The sequence below is a fragment of the Paramormyrops kingsleyae genome, chromosome 13 (assembly GCF_048594095.1).
Source record: "Paramormyrops kingsleyae isolate MSU_618 chromosome 13, PKINGS_0.4, whole genome shotgun sequence".
In the NCBI taxonomy this organism is placed as follows: domain Eukaryota; kingdom Metazoa; phylum Chordata; class Actinopteri; order Osteoglossiformes; family Mormyridae; genus Paramormyrops; species Paramormyrops kingsleyae.
Window position 1 is genome coordinate 10,650,092 of NC_132809.1, and position 18,221 is coordinate 10,668,312.

At 41.5% G+C, this 18,221-nt stretch overlaps 1 protein-coding gene across 5 annotated transcripts; it reads right to left on the reverse strand.

Moving 5' to 3' along the window:
* Positions 1 to 42: 42 nt before the first annotated feature.
* On the reverse strand, positions 43 to 15,508 carry LOC111859411 (uncharacterized). 5 transcript variants are annotated; one of them, XR_011982197.1, is made up of 13 exons: positions 15,242 to 15,508; positions 7,972 to 11,930; positions 7,824 to 7,892; positions 7,178 to 7,303; positions 6,961 to 7,095; positions 6,632 to 6,700; positions 6,427 to 6,518; positions 6,053 to 6,179; positions 5,837 to 5,948; positions 5,212 to 5,276; positions 4,971 to 5,028; positions 4,667 to 4,783; positions 43 to 2,629 (listed from the first exon to the last, which is right to left on the reverse strand). XR_011982197.1 is itself a non-coding variant. In XM_072698175.1 (13 exons), exons 2-12 carry the CDS (start codon positions 11,203 to 11,205, stop codon positions 4,678 to 4,680), a joined length of 4,293 nt encoding a protein of 1,430 aa, XP_072554276.1. In that variant the 5' UTR covers positions 11,206 to 11,930; positions 15,242 to 15,508; the 3' UTR covers positions 43 to 2,629; positions 4,667 to 4,677. The 5 variants fall into 5 exon arrangements, 4 of the variants coding, with proteins under 4 accessions (XP_072554276.1, XP_072554278.1, XP_072554277.1 ...); XM_072698175.1 differs by having other exon boundaries at positions 4,971 to 5,128; XM_072698177.1 differs by lacking the exon at positions 4,667 to 4,783.
* Between the last annotated feature and the right edge of the window lie 2,713 nt (positions 15,509 to 18,221).

The window sequence follows — 18,221 nt, forward strand, 5'->3', positions numbered from 1 at the left end:
GTGTTTTCCTCCCCAGCCAAATCAGAAGTCAGGAACCACTCGTGTAGATCCAAATGCAGTCTTTATTGCAATAATGAAGTTACAACCAAGGCTGGACACATAGAAGTGTGTCCAATATTGTTTTACACCAATTTTTATACCAGTTCTTATCATGTAACAATATCTCGTCACTTGAACATCATCATCTCTTCAACCATTCACAATCATTGTTTTCTCCCTTAATCCACACCCCTGGGTGATAAGTTTCTCCATCATTTCTTGTACTGTTTGGTCCCTCAGCCGAACATAATGGTGGCGCGACTATCTCTACTTGTTTCTTTAAAAATACTCAGCCGTGAACTCAGGAGTATCCCTTCCTTCAGTAGCAAACCTTGGCAGCTTCAGCCTGTTGCACATTGTCTAACTAGAGGGCAGGCCCGTCGCGACAAGGCAGGCAAACCAAGCAATTGCTTGGGGCCCCGAGCTGGCCTGGGGCCCCAAGACAACGACTGGTTAAGAATAAAATGCAGCGACAAACTGTGTGAGCGCCCCATTGATAGTGAATGCAGTAAAGTGCAATGACACTGTTATCGGGATCCCCCTCAAGGGGGCCCCCCTCGCTGACAGCAGCCAGCCAACCACGCGATCTCTGCTGCCGGCAAAATACAAAACTTCCTCGGCAGTCATGAAGCGGAATTATGCTTCAGGAAGCCAAAAAAGAAAGAAGAGAAAGGAAGAGGAGGATAAGAAAAAACAAGACAGTGGTAAGTGATAAATTACACACATAAAATAGCTCTACTTGTCTTGTACAAGTGGTGCAATTTTGCAGCAGGTAGGCTAGCAGAAATATGTTTATGTATGTTAGCTAAGCTACCTGCCTGACAGCAAATGCTCCTTGTAACGAACAGTTAGAGCAACTTTTTTTTTGAACGGACGGAATATGGTTACATACTGTAATATGTTTTTTAACGGGGTAAGGAAGACGCAGATCTGTTCCAGAATCGCTGTTTATCATATTTAATGACATGACATTGCTATAGCTTTGTAATAGGTTTTGATGAAAGTGGCATAGCATGCTATACTAACTATTCCACTGTGATAATCTATTTAGGAAAACCACACAATAAATTCTGTGCATCAAACATTAGCTTGGGATGTTTTTAAGCATTGGTAGTCGACTCACAGCACTACTAATAATTAGTAAACATTTAATTATAATTTCATTGTTTGTTAACAGTAAAAAGCACATTTCATACACAATGGCAATTCAAAGTGCTTTACATAGAAGAAATTAAAATAATAAAAAGAAATAAGAATAATTAAAACAGTTTAGAAAAATAAAATAAAATACAGTACAGTCGGACGAACAGCTGCACAGTGCTCATTCAGTAAATGCATAGCTAAAGACTAAAGATTAATTAACTGTCAATTTACCTTCTATTAATGATTGTTATTATTATAGCCACTTCCCCATTTGACATGCTTAATTACATTTACAGTGAGAAGCTACTGGATTTGTACAGTAATTTAAGCATCGCTTTGCGTCTACTCCTGACTCTCCCTGTGTCAGTGGCCTCTGGTGAGAGGAGCTTTTCAGCTTTGAAGCTGATAAAAAATTACATGAGGTCCACCATGGGCCAAGAAAGGCTCACAGGACTGGCACTTATGTCAATTGAGCGGGATGTTCGCCAGTCTTTGGATATGGAGGACATTGTGATTGCCTTTGCAGAAAACAAGGCTCGCAAACAGCAGTTTTAGATAATTTGCACATGTTTGAGAGAACTGAAAAATGTTAATGTGAGTATGTATGTGTGTGTGTGTTTTTAAGTATGTTGGATTTAGTTATTGTGCACTTTTTTAATGTATATTTGATTTTATGGTACAGTGGTGTTTTTTGCAAATGTTCAATTGTTGAAAATGTTCAAATTTTATGCACTTTATATGCAACAGCAGTATTTGCACTCTAAACATTTTTTTATTTATGCACAGTATATGCAACAGCAGTATTTGCACTGTAAACCTTTTTTATTTATATAAAGTGTGAGTGAATTTAAACTGTATGGCTATGCTGTGGTTCCTTTGCGTGCGTGCGTGCGTGCGGGGGGCCTCCATGTCCATTTTGCTTGGGGCCCCCAAATTCCTTCAAACGGCCCTGCTAGAGGGTTGATAATACATTTGTCCATCGACATAGTGATAAGGTATAACACTAATAAAGGTGGATAATCATAGATTCTGGACTAAGATAAAGTAGCTAACAAAAACTCTAGTTGCTAATATGAGGTGCAAATACATACTCAGTTGATTACATTGTGTTGATTACACTATAATGATTACATTGTAATGATTACATCATGGGTATTTGGCATGCTTATTAATAATATCATAATACTATTCTACGTTATATAGTGCTACATAATATTCCATACCCTCTCCAGAAATGCCCTGGCGATGACGAGTGGCTGGATGTCTATTTTATTTTTCCTGAAATCAATGACCAGCTCCTTTGTTTTTGTGGTGTTGAGGAGCAGGTTGTCGACCTTGTCTCTGACAGCTGCTCCACCTCGTCCCTGTATGCCAGCTCACTCTCCTTGCCCGAGATGAGTCCGATCACCGTCGTATCATCTGTGAACTTCATGACCTTGTTGTTGGTCTGCGTGGGGACACAGTCATGTGTGTAAAAAAGCGGGCCGAGGCCATCGCCACACCCCTAATATACATATCCATATACATATGCGCCATCCAAGCAGAGCCCCGCCGACACGCCACACACACATACAAACATCCACTCTCATCAGACACACTGGCCTGACACCAAGGTACCCCACCAGTACCCAAGCCAATCCCACCAAGAGAGGCTACCCAACCTCCCCAACACCCCCCCACCCCCGGAGCCAAGCCGGTGCTGACCCACCCTCCCTGGAGCTGTTGGGTTTGATAAATGAGTCTCCTGTAGGAGGACAATGTCTGCCTGTAGTTCTTTCAGCCGATTAAAGAGTTTACAGTTGTGCTCAAAAGTTTACATACCCTGGCAGAATTTGTGATGTTTTGGCCATTTTTCAGAGAATATGAATGATAACACAATAACCTCTCTGTCACTCGTGGTTAGTGGTTGGGTGAAGCCATTTATTATCAAACAATTGTGTTTGCCTTTTTTACATCATAATGACAACAGAAAATACCCAAATGACCCCGATCAAAAGTTTACATACCCTGGAAATTTTGGCATGATAACAGACACAGGTTGACACACACAGGTGTAAATGACTACTAAAGGTAACCATCCTCACCTGTGATCTGTTTGCTTGTAATTAGTGGGTGTGTATAAAAAGTCAGTGAGTTTTTAGGCTCCTGACATGAGTCATCCAGTGTTGCACTGATTTTTGTTGGATTCCGAGCCATGGGGAAAGCAAAAGAATTATCAAAGGATCTGCGGGAGAAGGATGTTGAACTTCATAAAACAGGAAAAGGATATAAAAAGATTTCCAAGCAATTAAGAATGCCAGTCAGCAGTGTTCAGACCCTAATTAAGAAGTGGAAAATGAGGGATTCTGTTGAAACCAAACCACGATCAGGTAGACCAACAAAACTTTCAGCCACAACTGCCAGGAAAATTGTTCGGGATGCAAAGAAAAACCCACAAATAACTTCAGCTGACATACAGGAGTCTCTGGAAAAAAAGTGGTGTGGATGTATCAAGATGCACAATAAGGAGGCACTTGAAGAAAAATGGGCTGCATGGTCGAGTGGCCAGAAGAAAGCCATTACTGCGCAAATGCCACAAAATAGCTCGCTTACAATATGCCAAACAGCACCGAGACAAGCCTCAAAACTTCTGGAACAAAGTTATTTGGAGTGATGAGACTAAAATTGAACTTTTTGGCCACAACCAAAAACGTTACATTTGGAGAGGACTCAACAATGCCCATGATGAAAAGTACAAGGTATTAAGAACTAGGGTATGTAAACTTTTGATCGGGGTCATTTGGGTATTTTCTGTTGTCATTATGACGTAAAAAAGGCAAACACAATTGTTTGATAATAAATGGCTTCACACAACCACTAACCACGAGTGACAGAGAGGTTATTGTGTTATCATTCATATTCTCTGAAAAATGGCCAAAACATCACAAATTCTGCCAGGGTATGTAAACTTTTGAGCACAACTGTAAATGTCTTTCCCCTGGAACCCATGCCACGCACATTCCAAGTGACAAATTGTAATGTGTTCATATTTGAAGTAATTTAACCGAATGTGAGGGGCTTGCTAAAGTGTGTGTGTGTGCGTATATGTATGTGGTTGCACATGAATGCCTGTATGTGTGCATGTATGTGCGTGTGTTATGTATATCCTGTATATCTGTGTCTATCTGTGCAAGAGTCTGCGTCAGTCTGTGCATCTGTGTGAATGGTCTGACACTGTGCTGTTTCTGCGTGTATGCTGTGTGGGGTGCAGTTATGCAAACTGTTGCATTAAATACCATATGGGCGGCTAGCTGTTGTGGTGAGAGAGAAGAGAAAGAGAAAGAAATGAGGACAAATGTAAAAAAAGGACAAAAGTATAGTAATAGTGCAAATACCAATGATATATTTTTGACACATTTTACCTCACACTATGCTGTTGAGACAAGGAGATAATGTTTTTCATGAAGACATGTCTGATGGCTAAGTCAATTTGGATAGCAATCACCTGATTTTGGATTAGTAGAGCCAGGGGGTGGTATCCCGGTCCTGATACAACTGCTCATTAACATACAGCTTGTCCACAGCGATGACAGCTTGGGAATATCCGTCAATTAAACGCTTTCTGAGGGGAAATAGGACTCTGCGTCTTCCTCCAATTAAGACAGTGAACACAGTGGAAGGTATCCACTGGGAGAAACCCATTTAAACTGCATTATTGTGCACAAAGCGTGACCATTAGTCTTATATACACAGTCATGTGCCAAGCCACCTTAACCACCACCAATGTGTAGCACCCGGACAACACTCACATTTTGGGTTCAGACCCTGAAGTACGCTGCTGCTTTATGACAGACTCCTCTTCACAGGCTGTGCAATGCCACATCACATGTGCTATATTTTTAAATTGCTCCTTTTTCATGCCTACACAGACACGGTGCTGCCATCTCTCGCATCCATCGCAAAGTATCTATAGTAAGATTGACAACATACAATACAACAACAAATAGTTGTATTTTTCTATGCATCTATAAGTGCATTGATAGTTCTTACCCAGTCACCATCCCAATCTGTGTCTGGAAAGCGTCCACACCATTGGCAAGCCTCCTCAAGAGATACTGTAGGTGAATAAAAGCATGAATCCAAATCGTTGGCAGACATATATTCATCATATTCCCTAACTTTGCCAGGCATACTTCACACAGCCTTCCAGTTAACTTTGTCTCATACAAATGAGTGATTCCTTCTCCTCCTTTATTTTACTAGTTATAATTGTACTTTTTGATAAGGACATTGTAATACACATGAAGTCTTTACTTCTCTTTACATGTTAGCAGTTGTGTCTGCCACACAACCATTCAGCCTGTTGTGTGGGTTGTTGTACAAGTTGACTAGTCTGACTCCCAAAGTGTGGAAACCAGCTAAAGGGTCTTTCAAAGGGGCAGACAGACATTTACTATCATCATTTGAACTCCTGTGACCAGGGGCTGAGCTCTGTGCCTATGCCTCACAGCGCATAGCACTGAAAGGCTATGGTACCGACACAGGTGGAGTGCAGACAGCAGTGGGAGACGTTAAAGGTACAACTTGCAAGCCAACAATAATATCATGTCAGGGATAGTGTAGATATGGTTCTTGATTGAAGACAGAGAACATAAGGCCACTACTTGCAGTGTACCTGAACCACTGAGTATTTCCATCGCCATAGTCTCCCGGCATTGAATGATGTCACCTGGAATGACGATGTAACTGGGAACCCGAGGAAAGTGGTTGATAAGCTGCTTGCCCATCTGTTGACAAAAGTTTACTTGGGGTTATTCAACAATAGAACCTTTCATCACATTAAATGAAAGTTGTACTGGTACAGAAACATCCTTGTGGTGCGAATACTCACTTCCATTACAAAGACCCCACAACTACTGCTGTCTTTTTGTAATGTGTGTGCAACTGTGGCTGGTTTCCAATTTTTCCCACACAGCTCCTGTTTTTTAAGTCGCTCATTACGTAGGGCAAAAAAGTTGCTGGAAAAATAGGACAATTTTATTAGGAAGAGAACAGAATGTAGGACTGCAATTTGTATATTTAACCATCTAGTCTTACATATACAGAATTCAGCAGATCCTACTGTCCAGAGCTACTTCCATTTCCGAACTTCACAAGCAGTCTCCCTGGAGCTACTTGGGGTTCAGGCTCATGCTCAGGGATCCAATGGTCATGCTGGAGGTATCATTTGAACCCACAACCCCGTTTTTAGTTACTGTCCATTACCTAAAGCAATCAGCAGCTACTTTTGATTCCACCATCTCATTGTCCTTCTGTGGATCCAGAAGCACCACAGTGTGTGTGTTGACATTTAGGTACTAAAGTGGAGATGAAATAAAGCATTTTGTGGATGAGTAATTCCACCGTATGACCCTTTATAAATACATGTAATTAAGAAATGCACATTTTGTTTACACAACTGTCTTCTTACCACAAGAACCCAGTGATTGTGATGAAGATTCCATGCACCGATTATAGCCCCACATTTTTCCAGACATACCTGGAAATATAAACACAGTTCTCAGAGTAGAAAATGGCTGGCAAGTATCACCAACATACAAATTGCAGTGATTTTGTTTTGTATATGTAGTACTGTTAGATGCAGGTATCTTAGATCCATCTGTGTTGCTTCATAGAAATAAGGGTAGGGTGGAAATTCACTATGTATCCATGCCTTGTATTCCATATGAAAATCTGACATGGAAGATATGGTGATATGTATTAAATACATTGTTCTCATACACTGACTTTCACACTTACCCTTTTCAGCAGATGCTTTTTTTGAATATCTTGTCTGCCCTCTAAAATTGCCCCAGTCAAGAAGTGATCCATGACAAGGACATTGTTTTCCAGGTCCATCTCCTTCTTCATTAGGTGGAGATAGAAATCTATGGTCTATTGGTAAACAATGGACTTAATATATGCAGTTGAACAGTTCCAGCAATCACTGTGTTTGAGCATGATCCTTGAAGCATACCTCTCCAACAAGCCAGTTGTTAGGCTTGAGCGAAAGAAAATCTGTATGACGGATGATGGACATGGCACTGTTGTCAAGACTGGCTACCACAGTGTTGTTTGGTTTCTTGGACCACAGTTCTGTAACCTATTAATAGACCAGAGTTACTTGTGTAAGTGCTCAGAGATTCTATACAGACTTTGTAGAAAAATTACAATGGGCATAGCATCAATCATTGTTCAGAAACCTTCTGATCTCTTCAGTTACACTTTTAATACGGTTCTTAGCAATCACAACTTACAGAATCAGTCATATATTGAGGCAACAATTCTTCTCACCTTTTTCCATGTCACATATTTTAACTCTCCAGGAATAAATGAAATGGTATCAAGATGGTTCCTGCAGGTTTCCCCAAACTACATCCAAATGAGTATCTGTGGTATCAGTCTAATATGTTTAAGTTCGTTATGGTTTATACTCAAGTCACTTAAAGTGTATTACTTTCATTACAGTAAAAATCATTGCACATATTAGTCACTGAAAGGGAAAGAATAGCCCATACCAATTCTTAATGTAGTGCGTGACAATTTCCTTAACAATGACTTATTATGATAGCAATGCTTACTTTAACCATTATTGAAAGAGTAAAAGCAACATTTGGTCTTACTTTACTCATGTGTCCTGGGACATCTGGTTCCAGTATGCCACCATACTGTGTGGCAGTGCTTGATTGTGACTATAATATTAAACGTGAAGCGTTAATCAATGTAGATGTTGGAAAAACAAATGTGAAATGTGTGTGTTTGAGCTCTTACCTCACGTGGAATCGCCTGACTAGCCTGGGAATCTGGTGCTGGCAACACTGTACCTTCTGACGTTGGCCCCTTCAACCCAGATCTCCTCCTCCTCCCAACTTTCCTCACCAATTTTTTTAACTGGAAGGAAATTTTTTGGGGTTTCTTCTGTTCAAACCCAAGTGCCATTTGGGCGGCAAGAATATGACAACATTCCTGTGCCATATTACAAGAACAGTTTTCAACTGGTGCCAACGAGATCATGTATTTTTGTCCTCTCCAACCTGTCACTGTGAATGATTTACACTTTGGATCTAATGTTATTTTATTTTGGTTTATTATGAGCTCTGCCATTGACTGCCTTGTTGACATTTCTGACTCCAAAGCCTTAATGTTTTGTTCTTGGGTGGAACTCTTCTTATATAGGCCCACAATTTGCTCCAGTGAAAGAACATTGTCTGGAAAGAGAAGTTGGTCAGGTGTGACTGCAATGGAGGGGTCTTTCAGGTGGAAGCTGCCGACGTTGCATTGGCCTCTCATGATTTCATTTACATAATATATTTGAAGGTGGAATAAAGAGAAAACCATTTTTTCTAGTAGAACCTCCTTCCATTCAACCATTTGTTTTAGAGTGTTGTTGAAGCTCTCTGAGGCATTCTCTGTTATTTCAGAGAGCATAAGTCCTAGATTTCTGAGGGCAAATGTTGCACTCCTTTTTACATCCGCTTCGAGGTTAACTCTGAAGTATTCCTCAAACGCCAAACTCCAGATCATGGAATACCATTTTAGGTTATAATTCCATTCCTTTTCAGTCTGGGACTGAAGAATGTGTCTGATATTTTCAACATACACTTCTTCGTCATCTTTTTGCCCACTCAGCTTCTGTATCTGGTACCTGACATTCCGGAGGAGGTGATTCCAGCAGTTTACCCTGTAAAACTTAGGAAGAGTTCGAGTGATGGCATTATCAATGGCAGTCTCACGGTCAGTGCATATGACAAACTGGTGAGAATTGAGTTCTGGCAGAATGTTGGCCAATTCAGAGAAAAATGCTGAGTGTGTTTTCTCTGTCCTGTTTTGATGTAGCAGAAATGCCAGTGGAATTACAGGACACTCGGTAAAACTGGCGTGGCGGTACAGCAATGGTGAAACATAAAAGTTGCCCAAGTTAAATGTGGTGTCATAGTGAATTACATGCGGGACATGTGGGTGCTCAGTGTTGGCCATCATGTGCCTGAATTCAGCAATCATTTCAGGAAGGACTGCCACGACGGACACCTGTGGATAGACACACATGTCCTGTACAAAATCTTTCAGGTACTCACATAATATGTATGTAGCACATACGTCATGGTGGTCGAGCATGCTGTCCAGTCGAGCACGTTTGACAGTGTTTTGTACCTGACTCATGTCCCTGGGAAAGTGAGTGTCTAGATGGGGCTTGCTTTGTAATGGTCTATTGATCAGTTCATGGTATACCTGCGATGGAGGCAGATCCTTCTCACTTTTGATCATTTTCATGATACTAGGGGCAGTTTGCACAAAAGGTCGCTGAGACTCTTCTGAATTTCCGTGTGTTTTAGGTATGTATGCCTCCTCATCTCCTGTATACTGAATCAAGAAGTATGGCTTGTTCACCAGCTCGTATGACCTTTTCCTGAAGAGTTTCCCTTCACTCCTTACCAAGAAATAGAGAATTTTCACTTGGCCAAGTGGGTGCCAGAGGGTCTTTGTTCCCCTAATGTTCCACCTGATATGATCTGCTCTCCAGTTTTGCATCTCACGCTCACCTTGATACATGTACATATACACTTCTCCTGACTTGGGATTTGTGGGTGGGAGTGTGCTCACTTTCTGCTTATTGACATGACGAAGCAGTTCTACTGCTTTGTCAACAGATATTGGGTTGTGTTTTATGCAGTACACTTGAAGGGGCACCTCTGTGTGGTGCATAGATGTTACTGATAATGTTTCTTCACTGTCAGATTTAGTGTCAGGCAGACAGCAGGCTTCAGCAGGATGGGCTTCTTTGGAATTGGAAGATGGAGACAGCGGAGACCGGCTTGGAGATAAATCCAGATCATCATCTGGATCTCCTGTTTCAGTGGGTCTTCTTCTCCAGCAGCAATAATAATGTCTGCGTCTTTTGAAGGTGTTGACCTCACCACATTCAGTCACAATTTTCCCCCACAATCCATCAGGTGCTGTATAACCCTGTCCCTTCAAAATGGAATGTTCGGTGCCCAAAGCCACAAGAGCTTCCTTGATAGCATCACAAATAATACTTTGTCTGTGTTTTAGCAGATGTAATGGACGAGCTAAGTCCCGGTTCTGTTGGACTAGCACCATCCCTCCAGTCCTCGGCTTCGGCATCTGGATGAGAGGGTATTGACCTTTCTTGTCCGCTTTGTCTTCTCTTGCCAGTCTCTGGCTTCTCTTTAGCCCTGTTTTGTCATCACTGTCCTCTTCCTCAGGATCGCTGGATTCTTCACTTGAGTCCCACTTTGTCCGCTTCTTCTTTCTTTCTTTCGGGGAGCCATCTCTCATCTGTGTCCACTGCTTTCCTGTTCGCGGCCCTGCTTCTCCCCCCCCTGCGCCCTCCTCCTCCCTCGGCTTGTATGCAGGAGGATCTGTGATGGGAGGGAGCGGGGGCTGGAGCATCGAAGGCTGTTGCTGTTCATGCTGGGCCGGCGGGGCTGTGGGGAGAGCTGGGTACACAGGAGCTGTGGGGAGAGCTGGGTACACAAGCAACTCTTCCTTTTTCTCATGCTTTTTACTCTCTGCTTCAGTTACTTCTTTCTCTTTCCTTAACATCGCTAAACTTCTGGTTGCCTGTTGTGCCTTTGCCTTTTCCTCGCTCACTTTTCGCAGTAATCCTTCCATTTTCAGCCTATCTTTTTCTCCCACAATATCCTGGGCCACTCTTTCCCACATATCCAAATATTCAGTCGGTTTCTCTGTGCTTTTACAACAACCACAGCAGCCTCCCTTTTCCTTCACCTTCATACGCACTGTTCTCAGCTTGGCAGGATCAAAGCTACCATCCCGTGGCCACTCTCCATTTGTCTTTACATTCCATTCAGCACACAATTTGCCATAATCCTTTCCTGTTCTTCCTTCAACCACCTCTCTACACGTTATCCCTTGCATTTGTTTCCTCGCATACTTCTTCATCTCTCTCTCAAATGCTCTTTCTCCCTCCGGATCATAAGCTGGATCCGGTCCCCATTCACTTTTACTTGCCTTATTTCCCATCTCTATTCACCTGTCACACAGCATGCTTCAGCTGAATTGTTAGGGCGCTTTAAGCCTTTACTTCGTTGCAAGCCAGCCTTTCACACACAGACACACTATAAGCTTTTACTTTGTTGCAAGTTAATCTCTTACACACAAATATTTACGTATGCCACCCACATGCACCTGTTATTCTTGTTTCAACTTTAGTTCTATGCCTTTGCAATGGATTTTTTTAACCTTCCTTTCCCTGCTTTCTCCAATCCTTAAAAGTGTGACACGTCAAATGTTTCACCCAGACTATAGACATCACATAGTGAACAAGAAGATGCTTCTCCTATATTACTGTAATGTATCTATCTATTGACCCTCCCTGGTCGACTTGTGCCCTTTGACCTTTTCCCGGTCAACTTATTACCCTCGACCCCTTCCTGGTTGAGCCGGACGTCCCCTGGGGTCCCAACCCTCAGGTCTGCAGTTTTAACACCTTACTTAATGACCCTTCTGGTCAGTCGACTTCCTTTGTAGTAAGATATCATAATCCACACATATAGCTGTCCAAACACCTTTTGGTCCTACCTGAGTCCGGTCGGAGTGACGGGGAACCGTCCACCTCAGGAATCACGATGGGTCAGATACAATTGGTTGTTCTAGACTCCAAACGAGCGTCTCGTTGTCCTTCTGGACTCGTGTCCGTCTTGGTGTCAACGGCCCCCGTTCATCCGATCCCGAACGAGCCCCCAAATCTGTTGTGGAAATTTCATGATGTAGGACTCAGGACAGTGTAAAGTCTTATGGAATATTATTTAGTATATTCATAACGAATAGAGAATGTAATCATTAGGACTCTTTTAAAAAGCTGATGTACACTCTGTAGAGACTGACCTTGTAATCTTTAGAGAAGGCAGACCAATTACTGCAGTGCACAATGTGACAAAAACAAGTATAAATGAGCACCTGGTGTTGGCTTAGAAGTTCTGTATCTGTTAGCTATTTTGTTAGCCTTTGATGTATGAGTATTTACTTTATTAGTGCTGCACCTTATCACTATGTAGAAGGACAAATATCTTATTAACCACTTACCCAGGCAATCTGCAACAAGCAGAAGCTGCCAAGGTTTGCTACTGAAGGAAGGGGTTCACCTGAGTTCACCAAAAAGTTCACGACTGGGCATTTAAAAAAAACTGAGTAGAGATGGCCACGTCACCCTTATGTTCAGCCGAGGTACCAAACAGTAAAAGGGATGATTGACAAAACTTATATAGGGGCGTGGATTAAGGGAGAAAACAACGATGGTGAATGGTCGAGGGAATGATGATGCTTAAGTGGCGAGATATTGTTACACAATGAGAAAATGTATAAAAGTTGATGTAAAACAGTAATGGACACACTTTAAGTGTCCGGCCTTGGTTGTAACTTCATTGTTGCAATAAAGACTGAATTTGGATCTACACCAGCGGCTTCTGACTACTGATTTGGCGGGGAAGGAAAAACCACAACAGTCTTTTCAGCCTTCAGCTTATTGTGGTATCTTACAGCACAGGCTTGGGGAGATACCTCAGGAGTTCTCCTCCAAGCCTCTTCTTAAAGTTCTTTTTATCCTTTGTTTAGTTGCCTTGGTTTCTCAAAACCGTTCACAGGTGTTTTTAGGGCCTGATGCTATCATCCGACCTTGAACACACGGTTCCCACTGGCCTAGTGCATTCCTGTATTGCTAGGAGATCATACATATACATAACATTCACTACTGTCATATTACATTTGGATTTTTCTCTCACACTCCCCCCTTTGATACAACAATCACGTTTGTACCATATTATTTGTCGTCGTTGTCAGAGTCATAAGGATTCCCTGGACCCTGCCACTCCTCTAGTGGTAATACTAGAGGACCAAAATATACACAGGAGAGCAAACAGTATGACAGAAGGTATAATTGCAAGTACAATAGATGTTCATTTCTCAAACCATGCCTGTAAATAATTAAAGGGCCATGGCCAATCAGTGCGACCATTAGATTCCTGCTGATACAATGTCTTAGCTATCTGATGCATGCGATGCAGGGCATCTGTCAAATTTCCTGATTGGTCATCATTAGGTGGTATGTAGGTGCAACAGTGTTCCCCTATCATAGCGCAGACTCCCCCTTCCTTTGCCAATAGAATATCAAGTGCCAACCGATTTTGTGTTGTCATTAAGCGGAGTGCGGTAAGCTCCTCCCTTGTAGCAGACAGAGCATCAGTAGTAGCGTTTACAAACTTGGCGAGCTGATAATGTGTTCTCTCTATCTGTTTCCACGCCTGCGCAACTCCATACTGAGGAAACATTGCATAAGCAAATCGAGCGAGCCTGCTATGCAGCTGGTGTCCTGGTGGGGGGAAATCATCATCTGACGCTCCTCGCCTAAGTCTGACATGCGAAGGAGTGGAAGTGTGGGGATACACCACAGAAACAGTAGCCAATAATTTAACCAGGCCACAGCGACCCACCCAGCCGGGCGGCATCCAAAGACAGATTTGAGTTCCGCATTCCCAATACCAATCTTGACCTTTGGAGGTTAGCCAATTATACCATGTACTATTTCCGGGGTAGGTGCCTAGTCGCCAGGGGTGGAAATTCTGGGAATGTTCTTGCAGCAACAGCTGAAGTTTTCTAGTGTCATTTGGCTCCGAGATGTCATCCCATTAAGTACCGCACTTCTCCCGGCGCTGGGTCGCATGACCGACCAAAGCATCCCACACAGAGGACATACCGCTGTGTTGTGTGACTAACTGTGAATTTCATTCTGCCATCGTGAATGGGGCGTATGACCAGAGCCGTGCAGAGACGTTTAAAGGGGCGGGTACTCAAAGTTAAAAAAAGATAGAACAGGCTGAATAACAACAACTCACATTCATGACGAATCTAATATGGAATTATGTGGATATCCATATTAGATCGTTTTTAGTGAAATAAAAGCCCTCCAGAAAAGAAGGGAAAAGTCCTGTAACTTACTTTAAAACAAAACATGTTCCCTAAAACGGTGGACAGAGCTACAGACCCCCTTGTAACACCCTTACCCAGTTAGCTAGCAGTTAATGACCACCACTACTTGTGCAGTTCATAAAAGGACAGGTAATGTTTGTCGCGCTGTTGCACAAACAGCACGCTCATTTATTTCAATTCATTTGTTGTTATAGACTATAGTGTGCGCTGTACACCCTATTTACTGTTTTGTTGCAGTCTGCACCTTCCAATTAATCTGCCTGCTTCTCCTCCAGCTCCGCACCACTCAGCCTGCAGAAAATGCGCGTGCACTTTGCGAGCTCGTACCCGGCTCGTAACGAGCGCGCTCTGCCCTCAAGGGCGAGCATTGGTTAATGGCAGTCATGTGACTGATGCAAGCCAGATCCTTTTATTTAGCAAAATTGAGATTAATAGTTACATTTTATTGTTGAGGGGCAAAGACAGGGCTCCATACGCACATACACATTTAAAAAAAAAAAAAAAAACAACAACAACAACAAAAAACCCAAGAAAAGGGCACTTGAGGCATCCTGGAGGAAAGGGGCGGGTGCTCAAGCACCCTCCGCCCCCCCCTCTGCACGTGCCTGCGCATGACATTATGTGCCTGTTGCCGGATAAGGTCTAGCACCCCTTGAGTAGTGCCCGTCATACTCTGTAACGGAGACGGCTGTCCTACCGAGTGAGGCAGGAGTGTACAAACCAGGCATGGTCCTGAAATGTTGACATCTTTAATTAACAGTGAAATTAGCATACTTCCAAAACTGGTTTAAATGTGGGACCACATAACGGGGCATATTTATTTATTTATTTATTTATTTTTACCGATCGATCTATTCCTTTGACCCTCCTTGGTCGAATTGTGCCCTTTGACCTTTTCCCAGTTGACTTATTACCCTAGACCCCTTCCTGGTCGAGCCAGACGTCCCCTGGGGTCGCAACCCTCAGGTCTGCAGTTTTAACACCTTATTTAATGACCCTTCCAGTCAGTCGACTTCCTTTGTAGTAAGATATCACAATCCACACATATAGCTGTCCAAACACCTTTTGGTCCTACCTGAGTCCGGTCGGAGTGACGGGGAACCGTCCACCTCAGGAATCACGATGGGTCAGACACAATTGGTTGTTCTGGACTCCAAACGAGCGCCTCGTTGTCCTTCTGGACTCGTGTCCGTCTTGGCGTCAACGGCCCCCATTCATCCGATCCCAGACGAGCCCCCAAATCTGTTGTGGAAATTTCACGATGTAGGACTCAGGACAGTGTAAAGTCTTTTCAGCCTTCAGTTTATCTCACAGCACAGGCCTGGGGAGATCTTCTCAAAGTTCTTTTTACCCTTTGTTTAGTTATCTTGGGTTCTACTGTGTGTTTCCTTATATGGTTTGTTCCGGTATTTCAGTGCTCCCTATTTCTTGACTAGGGCCTGATGCTACAGTATCATCCGACCTTGAACACACGGTTCCCACTGGCCTAGTGCATTCCTCTATTGCTAGGAGATTATACATATACATAACATTCACTACTTTCGTATTACATTTGGGTATTACATTTGGATTTTTCTCTCACACTGCAAAGAATGCTATTCATAAAATATGATACTACTGAAATACAATCTGTTGATTTTAACACTAGAGTTGACTGTCCCTAAAAGTTAAATAGTAATTATCAACAGTCACAACTCATACCCAGCATCTTTCAGAGTATGGTAACTGTTCAGTGTTAGCAAATTATAGTTCAATATATTGAATATATTGAAGCAAAATACCTCTTACCTATCACTTATGTATAGATTATGTACAGCTGAACATTTCATATATTTTTTATCTTATTATTTTTCTTTTTTTTCTATATTTTGTTACTCTCTTATCATGCACAGCTGCTCAAAGTGACCAGGGTTACATTCCACTATATGTTGTATGTGTACAACTGTGTACGTGACGAATAAACCTTTTGAATCTTGAATCTTCAATCTTGAGTTTTCGTAAAGTACAAATTCCGACCTTCCTGGCAATATATCACATGTGCTGGGGCCTCACTTCTACATGTCGATCACTTCCGTGGACTTTTAGTTTTAGATTATGTAGGGCAACTTCCCTATTGTTACAGTGTATAGGGCAAAATGGATAATTACAAATCCTGCCCCAAACATTTTTAAATGTTTTTGGAAAATACAAATTTAGCCTTTTCCACTACTTATTTCTACATGCTACTTCCATGTTTAAATGTAAAAGATGCTTTGCAATTTTCTTTTTCTTTCTTGTATTAATTCTGATATAATGACTTGTACAGTGCCAACCAATGTGACGTTTCTATAATAGTGTAGATATTTCACATGAGTGTTTGCAAGGTGTACAGTAGCCTTACTTGTATGAGAAAATGAAACCAGACAACACAAAGATATTGTTCGATGGTGTATCGATGTGAGATCTACAAAAATACGTAAGAATACACTTTTTTGGTGAAAGAAACATTTTTATTTATTGATTTATTTTATTCATCAAGTACAGGCATCCACAAACTGTGACGTTCATGGTAGCTGGACGTCCAAATGGAAATTATCCGGGACTAGAGAACGCTCAACAGATGATATATAGAACATTTTCAAATTTAAAAAAAAAACAACAACAATGAAATGATTGTTAAACATTAACAACAATAAGAATTTCCGACAATCGTATTGTACTCTGTAGAATGGATGACAAAATTGCACTAGCTGACTGCGTAGTTGCTGCACCTTGCTGAGCCCCTCGAAACTTATTTGTTTACGTCCAGCGTATACTGCACCGGGTCCACCCCTGCAGCCGACGGCAGATGGCGCTCCACGTCACGTCAGCTGCAGAACCATCTCGAACGCACCCAGTGATTTTTTTTAATTATTATTTATTAATGTGTACAGTTTACAATTCAAATACAAATTTTAGCGGCACATTTCAATAACTGAACACATATTGTTAGTGTTGATACAGCAAATGGAAAAACAAAAAGAACAAAGAAGTACAATGTAGCAGGAGAACTAAACAAAACAAAAAGGAAGAAGGGTAGGGTCTTATTCTAACAACAAAAAAGAGTTCAAATTATCTAAGAATTTCTGGGCGTTTTTGTCCATCATGTAATCAAGAGATTTCGCAATTATCTTCAGGTCATTCTTCCATCCGCTGAAGTGGGGTTTAACCTTTGAATACTTACATCGATGAATAAAGTGTTTGCAAAAAATAATTAGGTTATTTATCAGAAAGTCTAGGTTCTTATCCTTCACCAATATTCCAACTTTAATTGAGACCATCGTCAAAGGGTATATTGGTATATGTTTGGAATGAAGCCAGTTTTGAAATTCAAGCCAGAAATGATGCACAAGTTCACATTGGAAAAACAAATGTTCTACCGTTTCAATGTCTTTCTCACAAAACCCACATGAATTGTTCTCCCAATTAAATCTTTCATGCAAAAACTTATTACAAGGATAAATGTCATTTAGAATTTTAAATGTCACTTCTTTGGCCTTAGGTAGAATCGGATATACTAAATACCTCTTCCTTATTTTTTTTGCCTTTTCTTCACTAAATTCTTGAAGAGCATATTTTCTTTTCAGTTGGCTGGGGAAGTATTGTTTAATTAATAGTTTTCTGATAAACTTGTTTGTAAATTGTTTGCTCTTTAAATTTATGCCTTCAATACAAAGTGATCTCATTTCTGGTATAGTATTAGAGTACAGTACAAATTGTTGAATCATTGTTTGTAGGGATACTGGGATGGCCTTCATTACATTGTTGTATTCTCTAATTGAGCAATGGAGATTAAATTTATCACACAAATCATTATAACATAATAAATGACCATAACCATCCATCAAATGTGATATTTCCCATATTCCTTTTTCCATCCAGTTCCCTTTAAATAAAGATTTTCGATTACTAAGAATACATCTATTGTTCCACAGGGGTGTATTATGTGGAGTGAAATTGTGTTTAAATATTAAGTTCCAGTATCGAAGAACCTGCTGATGGAAATCTGATCATTTCACCGGCAGTTTTTGTAAATC

Coding starts and splice junctions, on each gene's coding strand:
- LOC111859411 (XM_072698175.1), bottom strand. CDS start 11,205: ATGGGAAATAAGGCAAGTAAAAGTGAATGGGGACCGGATCCAGCTTAT. Junction 7,096..7,177: donor ACAACTGGCTTGTTGGAGAG/GTATGCTTCAAG, acceptor GTTTACCAATAG/ACCATAGATTTCTATCTCCA. Junction 5,949..6,052: donor GTGGGGTCTTTGTAATGGAA/GTGAGTATTCGC, acceptor TTTTGTCAACAG/ATGGGCAAGCAGCTTATCAA.